We start from the raw sequence: 26049 nt of genomic DNA on the forward strand, positions 1-26049 counted from the left end.
TGTTTTCTTTATATTATATATAATATATATTTATATATGTATAGGGCTGCTCTAGTGCAGCATCTTTAGGATACTCAGCCAGAGAAACACGGGGGCACATGCTTAGTGCACTGGGGTGTGAGGAGGGATAGCTGGGTTGCCTCTTCCCCACTTCGACAGAGTGATGCTGTGCTCTGTCCTCATGGGACCACATCCTGCCCCAGCCAAGAACAGGCTCTGCTCACCCTCCCAACCCCAAATGGTAATTCCTGCCCCTTCCCTTTCAAATTTTACACCCCAGATTCAAGTATGTGGCACTGAGGGCTGCTCTCCCATCACTGCTCCATGTGCAAAAGCCCAGGGTGATGTCACCGCGAGCTGGAGGCTGCTAAGGTGGGAGAACCAGGGTGGGCATAGGGGGGGACACTAAGCATTCACCGTGATGTTTCCTGACTCTGGATTCATTCCTCTTTGCTTTCATTTCAATGTGCGTGCTTCTGAAAATGCGCACGCGGGTATAAATACTCCCCACCCGCCCTCCCTGCATCTCTCCCCATCTTAAATATCCCCCCCACCCCTTTCTCTCTAACCACCCACAATGGGTGTCAGGACACCTCGATGATCTCCATGCTGCCCGAAAAGCTTGACTGTTTGCCTATTTTGCCCAGCTCCTCCCGGGACCTGCCCTCGGACATGGTCTCCTCGAACTCCATCTGGCAACTCCTCCTCTTGAACTGCTTCTCGGCGCCGGCTTCCTCATGCCAGCTGTGCCTCCCATCCCGCGCCTCAGCCCGCTGCTTGTCCCTCAGTCTGATTTCACAGCCCCCCGGCATCCCATTGCAACCAAACGGGGGGTACGGGCTGGTGCCACTGAACAGAGTCCCACCGCTGGTGCCACCGCCACCGCTACTGGCTGAGTCCGTGCCGAAGTACCATCCTCCCTCAGAGGAGGGGGTGCTGGGGGAGTCGAGGTGGACGCTCCCCCAGGAGCCATTGGAGGCCGGCGGTGGGCCAGGCAGGCTGAGCCTTGGCTGGAGGCTGTCGTCCGCCCCAGGGCTCTTGCGGGCAGAGCCGATGTTGAGGCTGAGGCCGTGGGCTGGTGAGCCGGCTTGGTGCCGGTGCTTGCGTCGCTGCCTCACCTTGGCTTCCAGCAGGAGGTCTGGCCCACTGGGCCAGTCGGGGCTGTCGGGCACTGGGGAGAACTGGCCGCTGGTTGTCGAGGGGCTGTCCAACTTGCAGAGCTTGGGGGCCTCCCCAGTGCTGGGAAGGCCTGGGGGGTCCTGCCGCAGGCCGGGGGAGTAGGCGGATTTGATGTCCAGGGAGAAGGAGCGTTTCAAGCGGTTGGTGTCCTGGATGCGCTCCGAGGAAAGGTGCAAGCCATTGAGTCCCTGCTGCAGTGCCGTGGGTGACAAGACCTTGGGTGGCCCACCTTGCCTTTCAGGGTCACTGGGTGGGGGTGCAGAGGTTGTGCTTCTTGGTACGTCCTCAACCTTCTCTGAGGTAGACGGTGTGGGGTGCCTGCCAGCCTCAGATGCCTCGGTTGGGTCCTGAGGAGCTTCTCCTTCACCCCGGTCTCCCTGGGCCTTTAGGGCCTTAAGGAGCTTTAAGCTCCTCTCGTACTCCAGGAGCTGGCCCAGGAAGTTGAAGTTGGGTGAGATCGATGGGCGGCGGTCCTTAACAAACCTGCCAAGAGGCACAGACAGCCCTGGTTGGTGCTTAGTCCTTCAGTAAATCACCCTCTAATTTCTTGGCCTCTTTGGAAGAAGAGGCATTATCCAGAACCTTCTGAACAAAGACGTCTGGGACCTCCCTGGCTAAAGTTAGGGTTGCTCAGATTCTGGGGGTTTTGCCTGCCCACACACCATTTTACTGCTCCCATCATTGCATGCACTATGTGAAGGAATGCTTTGGTTCGGTTTCACCAGCACTTCGCCAAGGTAAGACAGAGCTTCAAGGAGCAACCACTCTCTCTTTCTGGGCTCAGGCTGCTTTCCTTCCCTGGACTGAGGCACACCAGCACAACCCCTCCCTGCCCTCTGGGAAATGCTCACCTGTAAGCATCGTCTGATGACATACCCATGGTCTTCATGATGTAGGCGATAGCGATGGTGGCCGACCGGGATATCCCTGCCAAGCAGTGCACGATCACTTGGCAACTGGACACCTTGGCCTTGTCTGGAGCACAGTAGACAAAACAGAGAGAAAACATTGATACGATCAGAGACATTGTGCAGAATGACTCTGGCCTCTATCCCCAACCCTCAGCTCCCGTGTGTGAAAGGAGAAGAGCTGCTCCAAAAGAGACCAGATTTCGAGGGCTAACTGATGGGTATGTAATTATTGTAATGAAAGCTCACCAATAAATTCAATGGATTTATCCAACCAGGGAAGCAGCTTCTCACAGTAGTTGTCATTGACAGGAATGCGCATGAAGTGACTATCACAGATGAAGTCTGGCTTGGGACAGGAGTTGCTGGCATTGAGGACGTAGCTTATCCCATTCTGCGTCATCAAGTCCTGGTGGGAGAGAAGGAATTGAAGGATCAGCTGAGTTCTGTGCTTCTCCACACACTCCTGGCTGCTAGCCATCCCAATATTTGCTCCTATGGGTCTTCTGCTGGCTCCTTGACCCAACTGGTCAACCAGCTGATGCTACCTAACTGATGCTCAGCACAGACTGGCTGAGAGAGATGTGCCCATTTAAATACTGTTGGCTTGTAATTCAGCAGATCTTTACTTTGGTACCTCAGCCTGACCAAAGAATCCTGGAAAGGCATTCCATATGGGAAAGTAAGAAAGGAAACCAATGAGAAGTCTCACTGAAAGTTCAGAAAGTATCCATTGAGAGAGGAGTGGTGCCTCACCAACCAAGTCGGTTATCGGTAGCACTCCATACTAACCAATGTCCACTCTTTTTTTTACTTTCAACCCACACTGAAAAGCACTGGGAGTTCTTACAGTCTTACTAGTTGTTCACACTTCTTCACTAAATTGTGCTGCACTTTAGCCTACAAGAGGCCCATTTCAGGCTTTAGTGACTTGTAACTCAGAACATCCACTTGAGAGGAACCATCTTTTCCCTCTTTTTGACTCTGGAGTGAACCTGGGCCATTTTTCTGTGACTTTTTGCTTCAGTCACTCAGTAGCCACCATCACTGCCCATATTTGAGTCAATAAAATGACAAGATAACGAGGGTCAGGTGAAATATTGCAATAAAGGGGTGACCTATGGACTATCCCCTAGGGAACTGGCTTGCTGGGTGCATACTGCTATAAACACACCAAGCTCCATTTTCTCCCTCCCAGGACAAATACAGCTTCATCTACACGTGTTGCTGACACAAAATTCCTGGCTGTCCTTTCCCCTTCCCACCTGATTATGTATTGTCTGTACAACCAAGGGCATGTTGCATATAGGAAAGGAGAATGCCTGTGTCAGCTGCCTGAACTGAACTATTTCAGAGAAGATCCAGAATTAAACAGGAGGAGAAAATAAATCTATGTGTAGAGGAATCCTTCCATATGTGCAGTGTGCCTCTCAATGTGTTGGAGAGGAGAAGCATTGCCTTTATGTGACCTCTGCACTTGACCCCACTCTGCTGCCTACGAATGGAGCATCTTCTGGCCACCACACTGCAGTGCTGGCAGAAAACAGCTCCAAAAGATAAACAAAACCCTCTGAGGAGGTGGGGAGGAAAGGAAACCATAAATTTTCTTGGCTGACATTGGCCCTCAGGAGATTTTGTCTGTGGCTGTCTGGTGGCCAGTCCCTGCCCACCCCAGCTCACAGAAAGGCTGTCCCCAGCCTTGGCTCCACAGAACCCAGCCTTGGCTCCACAGAGCCAGCCAGCTTCTAAGCTCACATTCTTTGCATTTTTCTCCTTCATTTCTTTCTACTCCCTATATGTTTTTTTTTTTCTCCCCCATTTCTGTCTCTATCCTGCTCTGCTCTCCTGGTCCCTCTACTCGCTCCTGCCCTGAGCAAGAATGTCTGCCTGGCTCCCTCCTGCCAGTGGCATTTTAGCTGCAATTCCTCTTCCTTTCTTCTTGCTGTTATTTTCCCTTTAAACAAAATTCTTTCCCTGCCATGACATCATGCTGCTGTGCTTCCAGCACTTCAAAAGTGCAGTATCCCTCCTTTCTCCTCCCTCCCCCTAGCCAAATTTTGCCCACTTTTGAGTCTCCTGAACAAGCCCCTGGCCAAAGCTGCCCATCCCCATACTTCTACTCTCTTCATGGCTGGAGGAGTCACCACCCAGCCCTCTCCTAGACAGGACAGGGCAGACATATCTCTGCAATGAGGCTGTACCTTGTTCAGGACATCCTTCTGGGAGCCCAGGTAGAGATGCGGCAGGATGCGTGTGGGGCCAACATTGGCCACAGGCAAGCAGGGCTGGGAGATGCTCATCGGCAGGATGGCAGCTGGCTTCCCCTCACAGAGCCCCGGGAAACAGGATGAAAAGGTGGCAAAGCCTCCTGCAGAGAAAACAGGGGCATTGAGCTCACAGCAGCAAGTCTGGGACCAGCAGTACTTGTCACCTGGAGGGCTGGGGATGAAATGGTGATAACTGCCCATGATGAGTGAGCTTTGCAGAACAAAAATCCAACAACCACTGTTAACCACTGCAGACACATTGTGATGACTGTGCCACGCACACACAGAAGAGCCACCTCTTCTTTTTCCTGCTGCAGCTGGATATTAATGCACATATGAGGTAACTTAGAATCATACAATCGTCTAGGTTTGGAAAAGACCTTCAAGACCATTAAGCCCAGCCATTAATCTGACTTACCAAGTTCCATCACTAAACTTAACACCACATCCACACATCTTTTCAGTACCTCTCAGGGATGAGAACTGCACCACTTCCCTGGGCAGCCCATCCGAATGCTGGATCACCTTCATAAAGTAATTTCTCCTAAGGTTCAATCTAAACCTCCTCTGGTACAACTTGAAATGGCCTTGCATTGCCTCCTGCCTTTCACAACTTCATCCAAATGACAGGAACCTGCTTACCCTCTGGGGATAACTAGGGTCACTTTTTGCTAGTAAAAAACATGAGGGCAGGATGACTTGATTGCTGAACAAGCCCAAGCCTGGGATTTCTGACCAGAGTACCACATGGCTACCTGTAGGCCATTGCACTTGAGCTGGCTCACAGTCTGGCACTGATATTGTGCACAGATTTCCTGCCTTTCTAATAGCCAAAGGCTGGCCCGGTTTGCACGGTGGCACTAATTAGAAAAGGAAGCCTGCAAAATTGGAGAGGGGGCTGCAATGTACGTTTTGCCAGAAGGGGAGAAATTTAATTTATCTTGAACAGATTTCCTCACCGTATTTCACAGTCTGACCTGGGTGAACATGACAGCAAGCAGTGCCCAGTGTTCCACAACAAGCTACTCAGACCATCTCAGCATATCAAAGCCCACTGTCGAGAGAAAATGCCCGGCTGGGGCTGCAATAGGTAGCATCTGATAATGGTATGGTGTCTGGCACCATCAAATGCATGGTCTAAATGGGAACAAACCTGCCCCAAAGCCAGTTTCCCACTCATGCGGCAGGAATAGAGGCTTCGGCAGGGCAGTGAGCATTGCTGTAGCAACACAAAGCACTTCTGCACATCGTGCGTGGTCACATAAGGGCACTGGTTATCTCGATTTGTGGAATCGTGCTCTGTAGTGTAAAAGACTCAGTGACAGTTAATGGTGTAGCTTGAAATGGGATCTGAGCTTGCAGCTTCTACCTCTACTGTTGTGTGCCGAGTCACAATACGTCCAAACATTTATTTGCCAACACTGGAAGACTACGATGACTTCTCTTGCACAGTGATCCTATTCCCTAGGGTACAGTAAGATGGTGGCCCAACCTCATTCCCTTCCAGAAGAAGACAGCTGAGCAGTACATCTTTGTAACAGGGGGCACCTTGGGATATATCAGCCCAACCAACATTCCCAGAGATCTTTCCAATCATAAAAAATGAGCACATCACCCAAAGGGCAGTGAAGACTCTGGGGTTTGACTGGGACCTGTGTACTTCCTCCTTTTGAAAGTTCCTATATTGGATGCAGCACCACAGGATTCAACACTACGGCCTATCTCTGCAGTGGAATGAGTCCTTTTAATGAGCCCTCACTAATGACCGCTCCACTCAGCCTCTTCTCTTGGAAACAGAGCAGGCTTGGCATGCTCAGTATACCTTCTCTAGGGTTTTGTGGCAGTTCTGCTGATTCTTCTGAAGCAAACTCCTGGAAATCAGAGCAGGGCATGAAATCATACTCACACCATCTTCCATCACCATCTCCTTGCATCTTGTAAGTTACGGCTTCCTCCAGGGGAGCAGCTCCTGCATCAACCCCAGAAAACGTCCTCCAGCCAACCTTCCTCCTCTCTCTTACATCTCCCTGGCTGGTGGCTAACACAAGGCTCAGCTTTAAAACTTGCCTGAGTCAGGAGGCAAAGAGTTAAAGCACCTTATCATCTTCTCTAGCACTTCCTCTTCTTTGGCTCCCTCTGAAATGACATCACCTCTCAACTGGGACATTAAATCACAGCGAAAGAAGGAGGCCCAGCACAGGTGCAGTGCAGCTCTAGTTACCACTCACCCTGGTGCCGTGTCCCCATTGCCAAGGAGTGTAAATCAGCACCCTGCACACGTGTCGCTGCCCCACTCGAGCTGCAAGCACACGTGGGGAGAAGCTGGGGGAGAAAGGTTTGCATGGTGAAGAAAGCATGCCTTCTGCAAGCGTGTAGGGTGTAATAGGACACAGATTTGACTCGTGCACAATGATGTGGGGGGTTTCCAGAGAAACTCAGTGTGTTTATGGGGAGCAGGGCACACGTACAGCATGAGAGAGCAGTGCTCCGTTCCCCAGCCTCTCACTCTTGCTCCTACCCATCAAGAGCTGCCCGAGGCTGCCTCCAGCTTCAGATCCCTCTTCAAAAGCCATGAGCATACGGTGACCTCATCGCTACAGCAGGCTGGGACACGCCGGCATTGCCTTCTCCCCCTTGGCCTCCCCTGCATGGGAAGCAGCAGTGGGGGCATAGGCCACTTGTTGGCCCCAAGCAAATCTCCTTCAGCTGTGCTTCCATCCCTCCTGTCCTTATTTCCCCCACGCTCTCCACCCCTCTCACAGCTGCTCAGGGGAAACCCTAGAGATGAGTACCCACTGCTAGTCCAACCCCACAGCAGTACTCACCCCGCCTGTGACGGCTGCTCCAGCATGCCTTACATTTTTAGAAAGCAAAGAAGCTCTTCCAAACAATCCCAAAGGCGGTGAGTGTCCCTGGCAGTGTTCCCACCAATACCTTGGCTTTCCCCTTTGTACCCCAGGCCACATACCCCAGCCTTTGTTCAAAGAGCAGTGGAGCCCGGTGATTTTCCTTCCTCTGGGTACATGGAGAATTAGGGTCAGGAAAGAGTTCTATCTGATGTATGTGGATGCTTACGGGTCTTATTGATGTTTCCCCATGGCCTGGCTTGCTGGTGAGGGGCTTTTGGCAAAGAAGGAAGCCATGAGGCAGCACCAGGGGAAAGCTGGGGGCTTTTAGAGCCCCTAAATATTGGGGGCTCATTCAGCAATATACCCAGAGAAATAATCCTGGGCATTATCACTTGCAGCCCTGCTGCATGGCCCTGGAGATGGGGTAGTATCTGGTGGCCAGCAGAGGAGGGGAGAAGTCCCACACTGCTATCCCATGTCCACCTTCATCTTCACTAGGCTCTCCCTGCTGTGCATCAAAGAGCTTTCAAGTGAAGGTGGATTTGTTGGGAGCAAAGAGCTCCTGTGTTGGTGCCAGGAATATGGATAATATCAGAGGTGCAAGAGGCACCAGGGACCTCTCCATTGTCACTTTATCATAGAATCAACAAGAAAAGACCTCTAAGATTATCCAGTCCAGCCATTCTCCTATCATCAGCATTTGGAAATGCAGCTCATGGCGTGGACAGTGGCAACACCTCATCTGTTTTCCAGCCTCGGATGTTGTCCCCACCTCTGGCAAAAACACAACAGCTTGGCCAAAAGGAGATAGGGAAGAAGTGATATGTTGCTGCACTTTGTCACCATTCTGCAGCAACCAGCCAGAGCTGCAAGCTCCAAGACCAGGAGCAGACAGGAGAGCCACAGCAGGTGTTAAAGAGGTGCTTTACAGCCCACCCTCACTGTACCTATAGCGAACATTAAGAAGCTGCTGGGGGTTTCCGAGCAGGTGTCAGAGCTTTTGCAGCCGTCTGGCACAGCCCCAGTGCCTACCAGCTTACAGCCCAGTAAGCGTAGAGATGCTGCCACACAGTGCTGAAGACCCCTAACCCCTCCCAAACCTCCCAAGAGCAGGCTGAGAGAGGCTCTGCCCAGCTCTCATTAAGATGCCTACAGTGCTGGCAGCCGCTGCCAGGGTGGCACGTGGCAAGGGGCAGCAGGCACACGCTCCAGCATACATCTCAGCAGTGCTGGGCTGGGGTGCAGCCGAGCAGCCTCCAAAATGGGATTCTGGGAGATTTTTACAAGAGCTGGGGACGTTACAAGAACCTTGCCTCAACGGCAGATTGAATGGAAAGAAGGGTGGAAGAGGGGCCAGGCACAGCGCATGTCATCCTCCAAGCTGCTGGGAAAATCCCTCCTTGTGAAGCGCTGGCTCCCTGCTGCTTGTGCTGGGTGGGAGCTGAGCCGGGTGCTGTGATGCAATGCTGCTTACTGTCACCATTACTCACTGCACGATGGGAGGCTCCCGGCTTCCTCAGAGCTTCCTGGTGCCAGTGGTTGAGTTTTCCCCCTGCTATCCCCTTGCTATTTCTCATAGCAGTGATGCCCGGTGCTCACTGGGTGAATTCCCATTGCTCTGCATCCTGGCCAGCTGCCATCTCCTGGCTGCAGCAGTGGACGAGCTGCCTCTCTGCTGTACTGCCTGTCACTGCAAAGCATGCTTTCTGCACTCATCATTGCTAAGCCCAATCCTGCACAGCCCTCCTAGATATACCACAGCCAGCCACGCACATGGGCCCTCTCCAGCTCCTGCTTTCACCCATCGCAGTGCAATGGAGGAGCTATCTGCTGCCCACCCTCCATCCTGCCCAGCCCTTACGCTTTCCCCATCTCAGGCTCTGCTTTCATCCTCCCTTCGTTCAGCTCCACGTTTCATCACCCCTATTGCTGACTCTTTTTATTTTCCAAGCGGGTGCAATGAGAAAGCCGATGAATCAGCCCTGTTCCTGATTCACGTGAATTCCCCATTTCCCCAAACATCACCCCCAGCAGCTTTGGGGTGACCTTGGGGATCGGTCCTGGACCCCCACCTTATTGCTCACACCGCACAAGCAGAGAACTTCCTTAAAAAAAAAAAAAAAAAAAAAGAAAAGCAGCAGAAAGGAAGCCCTCCACCCACACAAACACGGACACGCTCCCAGAGCTGCTGGGCTTCATTTCCCTCCAGTGACTGTGCTGCTTTGGACCGACCTTACTCGTTCTATGTAAAGGAAAATGTGTCATTTCCAGGACTGACTTATTACTAATGACACCATCGCTGGGTTATGTGGTTCGTGCCACAAAAACCTGTCAAGCACTTTTAGCAGGCTCCCATTTTAAATGGTGATGGAGGGGAAGTTTCTTGATTCAACCGTTCGGCAATCTAGGTCATCCCAGGCTCGGCAGATTTTTAAGCTGCTCCAGTTAATATCTCCCCCCTCTACCCGTCCTTCACCCGGCACAGCAATAAGCTGCCGAACCCTTTGCTGAAAGCAACCAACCCACAGCTGGGCGTGCAGCAGCACCACGAGTGAAGCGAAATGGCTCCTCCGGCAGCCGCAGTGCCGCTCCATCCATCTCTCCCCCCGCACCTCTCTGCCCCCACCCACCCTCAGCCTCACACCGCTCCCCCTCACCGGGGATGCGGCATCCTCAGGGACCGCAGGGGAAACCCGGGGGACGGACCCCTCATCCGCGCATCGCCCGTTCGCATCCCGCCGCCTCCCAAATGGCTTCTGCCCATTGCGTGCTCTCGCTCCTCGTCGCCTCAGTCTCACCGCTGCCCGCTCTCTTTGTATCGCGCTGCGCTCCCCATCTCCATCCCCGCGCAGAGCCGGGGCCGGGCTGCCCCCCGCCGCCCCCTCCGTCCGCATCGCGAGGCAAGGAGCCGGCCGCCTGACAAACCTCGCATGTCCCTGCTCTCCTTCATCCTCCGCACCCTTATTTTCAGCTTCATCTGCCCCTCATGCACGTCTGTCCAGAACTGGTCCTCGGAGGGAGCGAGCATCACGTCCACAGGCATCCAGGCAGCCGAGCTGCTGCTCGCGGGGCACCTCTCTCCCTAACAAAACAACAGCTGGCGGGCCGAAAAAACCCTACGCCACCTCGCCGAATCAGCAGCCCTCAGAGCCTCCCCCTGCGCCAGCTTTCAGAAGAAGCTAAAAAAAGGAGAGATGGGCTGGGGGTGGTGATGGTGGTGGTGGGGGGGGGGGGCAGCTTTGCCCCTTCCCCTGCCTGCGCTGCGCTGGCTGCCTGCGCGTGCAGCTCCCGCTCCAGCCTGAATGAGCTCAGCACATGAGCAGCAGCCCCGCTGATCCATCCACCACGGCGGCTCATAGCTAACGGGTCAGGCATGCAACCGCATTCCTTACTCAGCACACAGACACGCAGGACAACTCAGGGGCTGCGCGCCTGACATATGCTTTGCTCGCTGCTTAAAGGCGCAACAGCTCTTTTCCCTCCCGCCCTCCTCGCAGGATGCGGCCACGCTCCCCCCCTGCAGCTGCTGCGGGAGGACACGAGCAGCCCGCTGGGTTTAGTCCTGCTGGGTTAATTCGGGGACAGGGGGTTGGAAAGAGGAAGCGCCGGGAAGGAAATGGGTTTGCGCTAACGGCTGTGCCCCTGCCCTCATCCCTGCACCCTGTCAGTGGGTACCCCATGGCTATGCCCCTTCCATATGCCCCAGAAACAATGTACATCTATGGGATGGGTAGCTCGGAACCCAAACATGGGGAAGGGGATTACCACCACTTCCATTCCAAGGGGAAAATGAGGCAGAAAGGTACAATTATCTTCTGGTGTATAACAGACAAACGCTGCATGGCAGAGTCCGGGACCCTGTTGCCAGCTCTTCTTCCTCCCTCATCCTCAGCCCCTGCCCTTAAGTCCATTGGCCACAAGGAATGCCCATCCCAGAGTGGTCTCAAACAACAGTAAGGGAAAGGCATCTGTGGTGGACTGCTCATGGCTCACCCCAGAGCTATCTGCATCAGTCTGGAGGAGCAAAGTCATGAGTTGGAGAAGATGCTTCCAAAAGTACAGCGAGAGGTGGCATTAATGAGTAGTCCTCCCCAATCCCACTGGGCTCTTTCTCTGCATGAGGACTTCTGAGGCAGGTTGGGACTGGTACATATTCTGCTTTCCTTTTGTCCTGGGGGAGAGAATTACTTACATCCCCTTTTTCCCACCTGTGAGACTCCTTAATATGTCTCCACGCTGCTTGTTGCAAGTTTATTGGTCTGAGCCCAGGCCTCCAGAAAATCATTCAGGATTATAGTAAGCGGAGGAGGCAGAGGGGGGGGAAGGGAGGAGGGGGAACGGGCATGCATTGTGTCTTTGAAAATCTGGAGCTTTATAGGCTGAAAAACCCCAGGCTGAGCCATATGCGAGTGACTTCAGTGTTTTTCCTTTGAATGACATCACATGAGATGAGGTCATCGGCATTAACTAAGTGCTCTCCCCTCCCCCCTTCCCATCCGAGCGGAGCCTGCCTCCTAATGAGCCTTGTTGTTGTAACAAATATGGCTTGATGATTATCAGATGTGGGGCAGAGGTTGGAGAAAATTCAAAGCATGCTCCAGCGAGGCTAGAAGAGCGAGAAGCCACATTCTCCCAAAAGCAACAGTCGGTGAGCAGCTCCTGCAGCAACTCCCCGTGATGCCCAAGGTGCCAACCCTCACAGAGGTGGCCCTGCATTTGGTATCCCCACCTTTGCAGCGGAGGGTACAGACTAGAATAGAATGTGATCATTAAGGTTGGGAAAGACCACTAAGATCATTTAAGTCCAACCGTCAACCCATCCACATCCTGCCTCAGACCACATGGCACTGAGACACATCTCCATGTTTCTTGAACACCTCCAGGAATTGGTGACTCCACCAATTCCCAGGGAAAAGGGACACATGCTGGCGGGCAGCATGAACAACTGCTGGCAATGGAGATGCCTCCACCAGTGCTGTAGCACTGCCAGCTGCACCACCGATTCCATTGGCATCTCCCTGCTGGTGAGCAGTTCTGTTTGCCTGACACCCAGTGCATTTCATAGAATCACAGAATCATGGAATCATTAAGGCTGGAAAAGACCACTATGATCACCTCTAATCCAACCATCACTTGTCACCACCGTGCCCACTGAACCACATCCCTCAATGCCACATCTGTATATTTCTTGAACTCTTCCAGGGACATTTGGAACTTCTCTGGGGTGAAAATCATCACCAGGCCATGCAGAGGGGCAACAGTAGGCAGGTGGTGAAGTTGGAAGTGCCATCATCAACCTGCCCCCCCAAACAGAACACAAGCATGCACTCGCCTTCCCTTGCCCTCTTCTGGTTGCCAGTTGGTTTGGACTCACTCAGGCTTGCAAGGGCCCTAGGCACAAGTTATTTCAAGATGCATTTAGACCCAGTTTTCTACTCAGGGATGTTGACCCACGTACCTCCTACTCTCATATAAATGCAGTCTTCTTTCTCCACCAGGCAGCAGACCTGCGGGCACCTTTCCCCAGGCACAGCCCTACTCCCAGCTCCCTCCTGCCTGTGGTCCCCTGGGCTGCAGCCAGCATTTCCTCTCCCCACCCAGCACCAGGACCTAGTAAGAACCGCAATCGCAGACCTTTGCATGTGGGAGGCCAAGGCCTCAGGAAAAGGGGAGGCAGGTTTCTCAGAAGGAAGGAAATCATAACCGGGCACGGGTTCCTGCCCGTTGCAATCTCCTCCTGGGGAAGTTTCTTTCCTCCCTGCAGCTTTCCAGAAATGAGAAATGAAATTACGTGATGATTTCTGAAGTCTCAGCAACCAGTGGGCTGCTCCTCTGTAGCCCCGTCTCCTCCCCTGCCCCGTTTTGCTCGCCTTTTCTGGGTCCAAATGTTGAAAACGCAGCCTGGAGGGGGAAGGGAAGATCCATGGGGTAATTATAGAATCGGAAAAACAAGTTGTCTGACGACAGCGCTGCTAAACAGGGAGGTTTAGAGCATAGGTCTGGAATACAATCAGCTCACACATACATGACCTGGCTTAACCCCTCCCAGGGATGCGGTTGATGGTCCCAAGGGAGCCCAAACCCTTGCAGACATCTCCTGGCTCTGCTAGTGGTGTGAGAAGGGGCCACCTCAACCCTCTGGATTGGGTGACTGGGCCTGAAGAAGCATCCCAAATGCAGTCAGCACTGCAGCATCCTACCCTGTGGTCCCACATAACCAGTGCTCTGCATCCAGCTCTCTGAACATCTGGCATTTAAAGGCAGGCAAAAGAAGAGAGTCACTGCAGGTACCCCCCTATGCACCACACTGAGCTCCTGAGGAAAGCAGGGTGTGATTACTTCTGGGACACTTGTTGCGCTTGTCCATGTACCCTCTTTTGTTTCTTCACGGGAGTAGATTTTAGATGAGCTTTAGAGGAAAACACGTGTGGATCTATCTGCTGGATTCACTCTGCAAGCCCACAGATGCTCTCAGACATCACAATCAAAGGGTTCTTGAGCCAGCCCTCACACTTGGCCTCCACGAGCATCCTCAGACCCACATGCCTGGCAGAGGCTCTGTGGGAACCAAACCCACCCGCAAGCACGGAATAAAGAGAGCTGCCTTTGCCACCTTCCATCTTCTGAGCTAAACTCAAAAATATGTGTGCTTGGGGTATTTTCTGCCTCTGGTTTCAGATGATATTTTTCAAGCTCATTTTAGGACTGTCCCAATGCAGCAAAAACACAAAACAAAACCCTAACATCACACCTCTGAAAAAGTGCTTTTTCTTTTCTTTTTAATCACCTTCCCCCAGGCCCTTGTTTCAGCCAGTGCTGAGCCCAGTTGGTGCTGGGTAGCTCAGATCAGTTTTTGCAATGTAAATTCCCTTTCTTTTCTTTTTTTCACTGTACGCTTTGTCTGCTCTTAAGTCACCTGGCTTTGGTAGATTTATACAAAATTCCTTCGTTCTCAAACCTCCTCAATAATTGCTCTGAGCTTGTGAATGAGATCAGCCCCCTCCAGATCAAGACCACTGTTCAGTTACAACTCTGCAACCATCATTACACTTTAGTGATGATGATGAGAGCGAGCCCTTCCTTCTCTCTGCTTCTCAGCTCCTTGGGGAGGGCAACACTCACCCCTTAGGAAGTGGAATGACCTCACCAAGAAGATGAAACTTCCAATACAAACCTCATCTCACAGAATCAGAATGAATCATAGAATGGCCTGGTTTGAAAAGGACCACGATGATCATCTGGTTTCAAACTCCCTGCTATGTGCAGGGTCACCAACCACCAGACCAGGCTGCCCAGAGCCACATCCAGCCTGGCCTTGAATGTTGATGGGGCATCCATGACCTCCTTGGGCAACCAGTGTGTCATCACCCTTTGTGTGAATAACTTCCACCTAATATCTAACCTAAACTTCTCCCGTCTCAGTTTAAAACCATTCCCCCTGCTCACCATACAGTGAAAACAGAACACATCCAAGCTTTGCACTCCACTGGAGAGGTTGCCCAAGAAAACCCAACACCTTCAATGGGGAAGACCAGGAGTTGAAACCAAATGCCATCACTGTCCATGTCCATGGCACTGCCAGGATGGAGAAGACCTGGGCCAGGACCAGTAGCGCCGAGAAGGCTGGTTGGTGGAGGATGTAGAGGCCTGGGAGGGATTTCTCACTGATGATACTGTTACATTCTTTCCAAATCCTGGGAGTAAACAGACGCTCCAAATTTAGAAAGAACAGGACTGGAAAATTTAAACATTCCTTGAAGAATTGGTACAAACGGAGAGGGGGCAGGGGGCCGAAGATGATCTCACATGTGCTCTCGAGCCAGATGAAAAGCTCATGACCAGAGCTCAGCAAGCGAGGGGCCAGTTTCAGGTCGGTGCGATACTGCAAAGATAAAGCTGAGGACTCTCCACCAGCATCCTACTCGCTCCATACTGGTCCCAGTGAAAAACTGGAACATCCCTAAGGAAGTCGAACACCATCGCCTTTGAGGAACCGGAGCTCTGCTTTGTGTAATCATCATCTGGAGGAGCATCCCAAGCCCTCACCCACCGCTTTTCTGAGCTGTGGAGGAGGTCTGGGAGATCGGGCTTTGTTTGCTTTCATTCAGAGGAGCGTTGACGCTCAGCACCCAGACGCTCAGCACCACAGCGCTGGCTGGGCTCCAGCATGAGGGCTGCCATTGCCGGAGCCATCAGCAACCGATGGAGCCAGACTGCTGCCGCTTCATAAACAGATAATGGCTGCTAATAAAAACAAAGCGGGGGTTTGCAAAGGGAAAAAAAAAAAAAAAAAAGAAAAAGAAAAAGAAAAAAGAAAAAGCAAAGAAAAAAAGCAAGGGTTTGTGCTGAAATAAACAAAGGTTAAAGAACAGTCAGGCTCCTGCAGGAATAGCAAAGCTGGGCTGAAGGGAGGGAGGGGGCATTACGTAATGCAGGAAAAATGTTGGCTCCATTCAGTTTTCCACCACTTCATGTGATGTCAGGAAAACCATATAAATCAACAGGCTTTCTGCTCCCACGGATGGAGGGCAGCAAGCAGCACTATTTATACTTACACAATTAAAAAAAAAAAGGGGGGGGAGGTGGAGAAAGAAGAGATGATGATGATTTCCAAGACTGGGAATAATTGACTCAGATTCCTCCTTCTGAGCCCTGCTGGAATTGCTGCTCTGGGGCTGTTAACCCTTGAGGAGTCCCTGCCCTCACTCCTGCCACCTCAGTTCTGGGGTTTTACCCCAGCCTCCACCAGCTGCTCTGAGGTAGATTGATTCAAACGGGATTGATGAACAACAAGGACCAAGTTGATGTTTTGGGACACTGAAATAAATGAAAACTGACGAGCCTAAAGCCACCCACTTGGGACTCCTGTGTCCTGTCCCTGCTGTGGACAACGCAAGTTGGGGATCCCAAATGGCTTTGGGGCTGCTTAGGGCGGGCACACTGGTTTGGGGATGCCTAGGACCCAGTTGCTTGCACCTTTTAGCAAGTCTCTGGGTTTCTCCAAATTTCAGTGCGTGCCCACTGCCACAGATGGGATGGGGAGAAAGGGTAGCAGCGGGATGGCTTTGAGCAGGATGAAGTGCCTGGGCTGAAGTCTCTTTGTGCCCCTCCATCTCCTCAGACCAAGGAGTAGGGATGCCACATGGATGAGGGCAAGATCAGGATGGAACCTGATGCTTTAGTAGGATGCATACCTGATTGCAAGGCAGGGGGGGCCCTACCTTGAGCCTGGCAAGGGGTCAGGCTCTGGCCTCACATACATCCCCTTCAGACCTCCCAGGCACTGCAGACCTGGGTCAAAAATATCCAGGCTGCTGCCCACATTACAGCAAGGAGGAAACTGTGTGTGTCAGAAAGCATGCCCAGCCTCCCTCTGGATGCTTTCAGCAGTGTTTTTGAGTCATGATTTCCATATAAAACTCAGCAGCCATGACCCAGTGTGCTACATTTCAGTTCCTTTTTTTTTTTTTTCTTTCTTCTTTTCCATGCATTAACAGCCTGCATTCCCCATTAGCAGGCTCCAGGCCGTGCTGCTTGCCATCCTGAGGCACAGGGAGCAGCAGAGGCTTTGCCAAAACCTCAGCAATTACCAGTCGGGAATGCAGTTCTTTGAGGACTTCAGCAGGGGGAAGGCAGGGCGGAAGGGAAGGTCTGGAAAGCCTGTAAACGGGTTTTAATTGGGGGTCTTAAACTCCATCTCACACACCTAGTGCAGGCAGACACAAACCTGCATGGGGGTCTTTGGCGCCACATCCAGGGAGAACAGAGACAGCTGTCAAAACCAGGGGTGCTCACTTGCTTGCATGGGCTGGGTGTCAGTGAGTGACATCATCCTTACAAGGGACCAGAGCATGGCATTTTCTTAGGTCTGCAACAAAGGCTCCTTCCTGACTTATCCCAGAGACAAGGCAGACTTCCTCCAGGACATGACCAAATCTGCATTCTCCATTTTGGCATTATGCACCAAGCTGTGCCCTGGGTAAACCATGAAAACCTTGGACATTGGCCTCAATAAAGCTCCACGCTAACCATCTTTAGCATGATTCCGTAGCCTTTGCTTGCCTTTGAAATCCTCAAACTGTCAGACCTGGGTGTTTTATTCCCATTATTCCTCTGCTCTCCCCACCATAACTCTGGTTTAATGGCATTTACCCCAAGTATACAATCACAGAATGATTTGGGCTGGAAGTAGCCAGCCAGGCAGTTCCCCAGCCACTGGAATTAGAGGCAGCTTCAACATTCCCTTCAGTATAACACTCTCATCACAGAGCATATGGCCACAACACCATAAATCCACAATAACCACATAAGCATCAAGTGAAATGGTAACACAGAGCCACACCAAGAGGACCATAATCCTACAGTGCAACAGCACCACCATCACCCATCATCGTCATCATTCTGCTGCCCTTGAAAGGTTCCGCTCCTACCTGTGAGGATGGAGACACTGTGGAAACAGCTGTCCAGCTTGCCCAGGAGAATGGAGAGGAAGCTGTCAGCAGCCAAGCCAGTCACATCCCGTGTGCTCTGGTCATAGACCACCACGTCCTGGTGCTCCTCTGCCTCCACCTGTGAGGAATAGCAAAAAACTGGCATTAGAGAAACTCAGGACTCAATTCTGCACATGGTGTTCTGTGGGGGGAGCACAACCACTATGGTTTGGGTACTGCACATCTGTGTCTGCCCCACAGATGTAAATGAGTACTCCAACATCAACACCAGCCAGTCATGCCCCCCCATGCACAGGAAGCCTTTCTGGTGTGATGTCCCTCTGCACTCCCAGTGAAATGAGAGAATTGGAGCAGCTGCATCCCATTCAGGTGATCAGCAAAACCCTCCCCGTGCATATCTCTTCAGTAAGGATCAGAACCTTATTATGAGACTCCTTAAACTGGGTTGCACTCATAAACATTCCCCTCCTTTTGCTCTATCATTCGCTTGCCCTATCTCATTACCTTTGAGTTGCTATAGATAGTAACACAACCACAAACATTATGTTCAAAATATATTCCCCCAATCCCTAGGGCAAGTTTTCTGCAACACCCTGAGGTGTGCAGACATCTTCCAAAAGCAGATTCAAACCTCAAGCTGTAACGAAGCAGCAGCTGGGCAGCTTTGACATCCTATGCAGTTTCTCCTCTTCCCTGAAATGGGAGTTGCATCCCAATAAAACTGCAGTGCACATGGATTTTACAGAGTGTATCACTCATTGCAGGGCTGAGAACAGCCATTGGAAATCAGTGGGGCACCGGGAAGCCAATTTGGCCACGTGGGTCAGCAGGATGAAGGGAGGAAAGAAAAGGAAGTGGCAGGAGGAGAGAGAAGAGGAAAGGATGGCGAATTTTAAAATAAGACACTGAAAACTGTGCAAGGTGAGTAAAATCAGTGGCCACTTCTGGATGTGCCACTGACATTCTTCATGGCTTTCTTTGCCCTCCACCACAGTATGCTGTCCTGAAAACCCAGCCTGAAGCACCACAAATGCATCTCCCCAAAAGCGAGGCAAAGAAGGGGATTGGGCAGAGGCTCGCACCCCGTCCAGGATGGCCACGGGGGGCATCACGGGAGATAACAGCTCTGGCCGAGCAGAATTATCCCACAATAGGATTTAGTGTTCCCTCTGCACGGGGAGGCTTTGTTTTGGCCATTACTGCAGGGTTGCTGAGCAACGGCAGATATGTGTGACACGGTTTACATCTTATTAAAGTTATAAGGTTTCACTTGATGTAAATGCCAAACAAGCACTGGCCTTGCATGGCCTGCTGCAGAAACAAATATCCAGCATGGTGGGCAAGGGCTGTGGAAATGGGAAGGGGAGAAAGCCTGACTTGAAGAAAAACACGCATTGCGAAATGAAGGATTCATGACACATCACACATGGAAGTGCTGGCATTTCCAGTCCCATGGATCAGATAGAACAGGTATTTCACACAAGCCTAGAATCATCTAGGTTGGAAAAGGCCTTCTAAATTATCAAGTCCAACCCTCACCAAGTCCAACTATCATTCAGTCAAACCATCATTGAGTTCAACTATCATCACTGAGTCCAACCACCAACCATTTCCTACCACAGGTGCTATGGTCCCACCAAGTCACTCAGGTCTCTGTCCCCAAGTCTTGAAGGAGCATCACCTTTGGAGAACCCACTGGGCATTTCTGGGGAGCCCATTCCTCCCCTAGAGGTATCTCTCACATGTATCTCCTTACTTTGTTCTGGGCACTGAATAGGTTCATACCTCCAAATGGCACTTATCTGCCATGCAGAACAGTCTGAGCCCTCCAGGTGATCTGGGCTAAGGCAAGAGTGAGGCATTCTTATTATCCCAATTACTCCAGACATTTCAGTCACATACTGTTTCAAAACAGAGTGAATCACTCCACTGAAATAACACCACTTCCATAAACATAAAAAGCAGCCGGGCACAGGGTTCAGAAATAAGCCCTGGCTTTCCCTAGAGCAAAGCAGCTGCTTCCAGAGCTGGGCTCCTCCAGTAAATAAATACACATCCCCACAGCCCTCGTAGACTGCTGTCATGCCTCGAACCACTGCTACAGCCATTCCCAGAAACAGCTACGTTCTGGGAAGAGAGAACAGGTCAAGATGTGGGAAGACTTTCCAAGGAGATCTTAAAGGAGTGAACTTCTCAGTATTTCCCTTCAGAACTCAAAATGAACCCCAGAGAACAAATTTCCCACACCCTCTTCCCCTGAAATGGCTCTGAGGAGCTGAATGGTTCCAGTTGGCATTGGGTTTGAAAACAAAACCAATGCAGGTAGAGCGTTTTTGTGCCAAGGAAGACTATTGCTGTAAAAATTAGAATTCCTTAGAATAAAATAAAAATATAAAAGTAATTCACTGGGAAATGGATAAGTGCTGCAGTTTCTTAGCCCAGACCGTGGGCCACAGGTCTGCTCCAGTCATGCAGCTCCTGGGGAAAATACATGTGTACAATGGGAACACAGCACACGTCACGGCTCAGGGAGGGTTGGCTCAGATGCATCCCCGCTTCCAGGGCAGGTGATAGGCATATTACAATGAAAGGACAAAGGAATATTGATTTTCCCCTTTTCTTCTTTCCCACCAAGCAGTTTTCCCAAGATTTGTGTTTGCTGTTACCCTCCAGACCAGAGCATCCCAAAGAGCTGTGAGCAGCACCCTCTGCCATACTGGATGGAAAACTGTGCTTCTCAACCGAGAGATGGGCAGTGACTGATGCCCATCAGGGCTGAGATTTTTGGGGTTGCACAAGCAAGGAAGGAGCGTGTTGAGCTGGGCTTTCAGCAGCACCCCATCCTTTTGGGTACACGACGGTGCTCCCAGCTGCCTTTGTCTTGGCAGCCCTGGCTGAGAACAGGAAACAGGAGGAGGGCGGGAGGCCCATCAGGAGGAATAATGGGACCGGACAATTGCACCACTGATGTCACCCTTCCTGCCATCTGCTCCCAATGCTAGCCATGCCCCTATCTCTCGCTGTCCCCACCCGGATAGGGTTAGGTACCACATCCCCATGAAAGGATGGACAGCTGCATAAAGATGCAGGAGTGGGGAAGAGGTAGTTTTGCTCCTTCCATAGGGACACTGGCAACCCCAGGATGGCTGTGAAGGTTGGGGACAATTCTTAGCAGAACAGAACCAGGACAAGAGCCACTCGTATTGATGCAGGAGCATCCTTTGGGAGACACTGCTGCCTGCTGCGGCATCTCTGCAGCTGCTGAACTGCAGCCTTGCAGGCAGAATGGCATCAGCTGATGTTAACTCTTCGTGCACCCCCTCCCCATCCTCCTCTAGCTCCCCCTCTACAAAGTTGCAGTGCTTTTGCTGCTGCCACTCCATGTGACAGCAGCCACTGCAGAGGTGACCCTCGCCAGGAGGAGGGCAGCTGCATCACGCTGGCTCCCAGCTCATGAAAACTGATTATTCCTGCTTTATTCCCCTGGGGATTTGCAAACGGCTCAAGCCGTTCAGGAATCATTCTCTGCAATCCCCTCCAAAGAACCCAGCCCACAGCATCACTGAAGCAACTTGGAGCAAGGCTGCCCGCCCCCCCGCCAAAGCCCCCCTTCCGACTCCTTGATCCTGGCAGGGTGATGTCACCAGCAGCCAATACGGACGGCGGTGGCTTTGCGGGGTGGCGAGGGGGGGGGGACACGCCGCAGATGGCTCCAGCTGGGCCCAGCATTTGATTAATCGCCTGAATTACCCTCGCTTTGCCATAAAATTACAAGCAGGGAGGAGCTGGGGAATGTGAAAAGCAGGAGTACAGTGGTAGAGTAGTGGGCTGGCATAGGACAGCATCATTCCAAAATGAGGGGTGGGGATCCCCATGCCAAAGCTGCACTGCAGTGGGGATGTGCCAATTCAGGGATGCTGGGTGGAGGAGGTGAAGGGACCCTGAGGCACTGGGGTGTAAAGGAGGCAAGGCGCCCTCCACTGTCTCGCCGATGGCAGCATCTCAGGGTGGGCAGGACCCTGCCTGGGCCACCACGGGGTCACCCAGCACTATTTCGGCTGGCAGCCATGGCTCAGAGCCACCTCTATTATTTAACGGGTAGAGATAGAGAGAGGAGCCTGGGAGAGATAATATGCCATGACACCGGATAAGAGCTCCTGGCGTCACAAGGGAGGAGGATTACATGTCCCTGAATGGAGTTAGAGATGACAGAGGGGAGGGGAAGAGTTTTTAGCAAGGGATTAAGCTTACAGCTCCAGGAAGGATTTGGGGCTTGTTTGCCAGTACAGGGCAATTCCTGAGGCTGATGTACCTGTTAGACTGGCCTGGGGAGGGCATGTCACTGGAGTGGGGGCTATAAACAAGTCCTCCAGGAGAGCCCTGTGGCCATTGGTCTTCCAGCTCTCAGAAGGAAGGTAATGTCAAAAAAGAGAGGGCAGTCAACAGGGTGCAGGATAGGGTGCAGGTTGCACAACATTGCCCCTGCAGGAAATGGCTTTGCAAGCATACATATCCCCAGCGGGGCAAAGAGGCATTCCCTATCCCCATATCTCCATACCTTCATCTTGGAGGTGGGCTGGATGAGCTCTGTGATAGAGACCTTGTCCTGCTGGAGCCTCCTCTTGACCAGTTTAGAGCAGCAGATGTTGACAGAGCTGAGGACATGCCAGGAGTTGTACTCCACAAAGGAGCGGCTATCGATGACCAGGGTGCCCTCCGCTCCGTTCCGCAGGAGGCTGGCCAGCTTCTTTGGATCCATCACTTTGCGTGGGAGTCTGTCTCCAGCCATAACGGGCCCGTCCGCTCTAGGGTGAGCGGGGCGGAAGGGCAGGGTGGGCTGCCAGCACCTTTCTCCCCACGGGGACAAGCAGTGAGGTGAGGTGTGAGCGGAGCAGCACCGTGCTGGGCTCCTCACACTGCTAGCGCCCAGGCTGCCTACTCATGGTGCTGAACCTGGGGAGAGAGGAGAGTAGAGACACACCGGTCAGGTGGCAGGACAGCACAGATGAGAATGACAGAATCATAGAATCATTAAGATCGGAAGAGAGCTCTGTGGTCACCGAGACCAACCACTGACCCATCCCCACCACGCTCACTGAATTACATCCCTCAGTACCACATCCCCGTGGTTCTGGAACACCTCCAGGGACAGTGAACCCATCATCACCATTGGCATCCTAGTCCAGTGCCTCAACACTGAGAATTTTTTCCTAACATCCAACCTGAACCTTCCCTGGCTTAACTTAAGGGTCATTCTCTCTCATCTCAAGAGTGCTTACTCTGGGCCTAGAGCTTGGCCTTCAAAAGAGTGGGACAGGGAGATAGCCACACTTTCTAAGAAAGCTTTTTTTTGTGGCTTTTTGGTACTTGACTTGTGCAGGCTTTAAAAGTGGCTTCATGCACAATGGGAGTTACGAGGCTCCATTTTAGCAGCCGAGGAGGGCTGAACTTGCTCCAAGAGCAGCTCATGGGTCAACAAGTATGATCCGTTCAGGGAGTCTTCTTAGGTTTTAATGGCACACGTCATTGCAGGTCTGTTTTAATGGCATTAAGTTTTAATGCTGCCACAGCCATTCAGAAAATAAACAGGGCTATTACCAGGCTCTTCTTGTTTCTTCCAGAAAGCATTTTAGACAGAACCCACAAGCTCTTGCATGGAGGCTTTAATGCATCTGAATTAAGAAGACTATGACTACCGCACCTGAAAAGGCCAGTGTAAAGATTTTCATTGACCTCTGCAGGGCCAGGATTTAGTCTATGGACTACAGGAGCCACCCTACTCAGAGCAAGCAGCAGTTCTCAGGAGCTCCCCACATCACAAGCCCTTGTGGTGCAAGGGCACGCAGGAAAAGTTGCTCAGGTAGGACACAGAACAGATTGCCCACAGAGGTGGTGGATGCCTCAGCTGAGGACACACTCAATGTCAGGCAGAACAGGGCTCTGAGGACTTGATCTAGTGTAGGTGTCTCTGTTCATTGCAGGGGAAATGGACCAGATGGCCTTTAGTGGTTCCTTCCAACTCTGAACTAGGAACCTCTGCTACCTATCACCAAACCTTGAAGATGCAGCCAGCTTGCAGGAAAAGGATGTACAGCTGCAGAACGTGAGGATATTTCAGCATCTACAGCTCTCCAACCTCAGCATTAGCAGCCCTCCTATTTCCCCAGGCTGTCAGACCTGCTATTCAAAGCAGGGGGTAGATATCCCTGCACACATACATGCTGCTAACACGTTTGTTCAACTTAGAGAGAAAAAAGAAAAATCCCCTAAAAGCTGCAATAGTGGTGGCCCCTTCTGGCACAAAGCATTTTGCAGCCCCTTGGCATTATGGCATCGCTGTCCCTGGCCCCACAGCAGGCGGCTCACAGTTCCCCCTCCCCACAGCACTCCTCCAGGGGGGCTTAAAAATTGAAACAGTTCTAATTAGGGGGTGTGAGAGGGAGCGAGGCTGGCCCCTGCTGGGATATGACACACCTCATTACGTTGCTGCCGCCTTGCCAGAAGACCCCCTGCTGTACCTTGGCTATAGAGCCAGGGCACTCAGAAAGGATGCAAATTAGCCAGCTTTCCCCCCCCACCCCCCCTCACCCTTTGTCTTTCTTTCACACCCCACTCCCCAAATTGCTTTCTGCTTCCCTTCCCCATCAGGACAGCAGGCTGCGAATTCTTGGCTCCTCCAATTACATCCAAGAAATAAAAGGGAGCAGAGGAAGGTGACAGACAAAAAAGGATGGGGATAATGCTGAGGCAGAGGGATAAGAAAAAAGGTTGAAGTAAGAGAAAGGAGTGATCCAATGGACTGGACATGTTGTACTGTATTTCTAGGGATAACAGAGTATCTACTCCTCAGATAACGAACAAGGGTGAACTATGGGGGGTCTGGGAAGAACAGAAGATTCCTGATCTCCTTTGCTCAGAGAGAGGCTTCCCATGTACGAAGTGTTGACAGATGACCAAGAGCTTGGGTGGATGAAATCAGAAGACACAAGGGGAGTTTTCCCTCTGCACTAACAGCCATCCTCCTGCAGAACAACCAAATACACATCTGTCTGCACCAGCACTGCCAGTCGGACCCGGTGGCAGATAGAGGTGACACAAGTGAGCCAGGTCCTGTGCCCAGTTCCACATGGGAGAGGTGGAAAGAGGCAGTGCAAGGTAGTTTCATTCAGTTCTTCTCTCCTGAAGCCTTGCCCAGGGAGGGAAATACAAACTGAGCACGGTCTTAAGCATGCATAACCTCACTGGTAGACTGAATGCTCAGGAGGATCTGGGTCCCTCTGAACTTGCATAGTGCCTTTCTCTTGGACAACCGAAGTGCAAATGCCAAGGAAGAGCAAAGGAACACAGACATGGAAGAGCACTGCTGAAGTAAGAGACCTGCTCCTTCACCACACTGACCAGAGACCAGCCTCCAACACAAGAGGTAAAGGTTAACCTGAGGCCTAAGTTAGGGTTTCAGAAACCCTAGCTGCATCCCTCTCTTATCAGTTTATTAAAGCCATCTTAATCTTCTCGAGTGTTCCTGAAGAACATTACCATAATCCTTTAATCCCACCTCTCCCTGGAGTGCCTGTAATGAGGAGATGGACACACGGTTTAGCTGAACAGGGATGGCAAAGCAGGAGGGGCCATGCTGCAGCTGAGGGATGGAAAGCTGAGCAGAGGACTTAATGCATAGGCATTAAGACACCTGCTTGCTGGGAGTCTTCCTGCCTGTGACCTTCTTCTGGTTAGCCAGAAGAAAACCCCAAACACACCCTGACCCAAGTCTGCCCCTGTGGCAGGAAGGACCATGGGAATGCACTCCTGTACTGGCTCAACAGTTGCCAAGGTGGCGGCCACTTCCTCAATTTCTCATCTTGCACAAGGCCCCAGCAGAAATACGTGGCTACAGGAAGGGCACAGCTCTAGTTTCTCTTGGAGATGTTAACAGGAAGGCCAGCATGTCCTTGCAGCAATCATAAACTTCACCAACTAGCATATCCACCTGTGGTTGTGTTCTGAAGATCCCTACCTTCCCTCCACCCATGACCCAGATCAGCAGTTGCTCCCCTTGCTGCCTTGGGCAGGCCAGCTTCTTATTCCTCTGAGCTTTCTTTTTCTCCAGCTCCTGTTCCAATTCTTTCTACCATTGTTTCCCATTTCCACTCAAAATAAATTCAAACAGAAGAGATTAATATGCAGAGGAAAAGGAGGAATACTACCAGTAAAAAAAAGCCTCCAAGTCTGCAAAGAGCACAGAACAAAGGACCTCAGGTGCACTGCTACTCATCAGCTGCAAAAGATTTCTGGAGATCTGTGCTGAACTTCCAAAATCTGCTTCTAGCAAAGGAAGTGAATTCACAAAATGAAGCTGAAGACCAGAAACAGGGTATGACTGGCTGCTGGCAGAGAG

At 51.7% G+C, this 26049-nt stretch overlaps 1 protein-coding gene across 4 annotated transcripts in view; it reads right to left on the reverse strand.

Moving 5' to 3' along the window:
* Positions 1-555: 555 nt before the first annotated feature.
* Positions 556-26049, reverse strand: part of DUSP8 (dual specificity phosphatase 8) — a 33636-nt gene continuing 8142 nt past the window's right edge. For 2 of the 4 annotated variants that reach the window (XM_042884497.1, XM_042884496.1), the window contains exons 2-7: positions 22213-22607; positions 17634-17772; positions 4289-4455; positions 2337-2496; positions 2031-2154; positions 556-1662 (exon numbers count right to left, since the gene is read on the reverse strand). In XM_042884497.1, coding sequence (XP_042740431.1) covers positions 585-1662; positions 2031-2154; positions 2337-2496; positions 4289-4455; positions 17634-17772; positions 22213-22443 — 1899 coding nt within the window. In that variant the 5' untranslated portion in view covers positions 22444-22607 and the 3' untranslated portion in view covers positions 556-584. Of the gene's footprint in view, positions 1663-2030; positions 2155-2336; positions 2497-4288; positions 4456-10128; positions 10612-12837; positions 13027-17633; positions 17773-22212; positions 22608-26049 lie in introns of those variants that run through there. The other 2 variants (XM_042884499.1, XM_042884498.1) reach the window with 2 other exon arrangements.

Source organism: Lagopus leucura, unplaced genomic scaffold, assembly GCF_019238085.1.
Source record: "Lagopus leucura isolate 7727_CA_CO unplaced genomic scaffold, USGS_WTPT01 Super-Scaffold_100044, whole genome shotgun sequence".
In the NCBI taxonomy this organism is placed as follows: domain Eukaryota; kingdom Metazoa; phylum Chordata; class Aves; order Galliformes; family Phasianidae; genus Lagopus; species Lagopus leucura.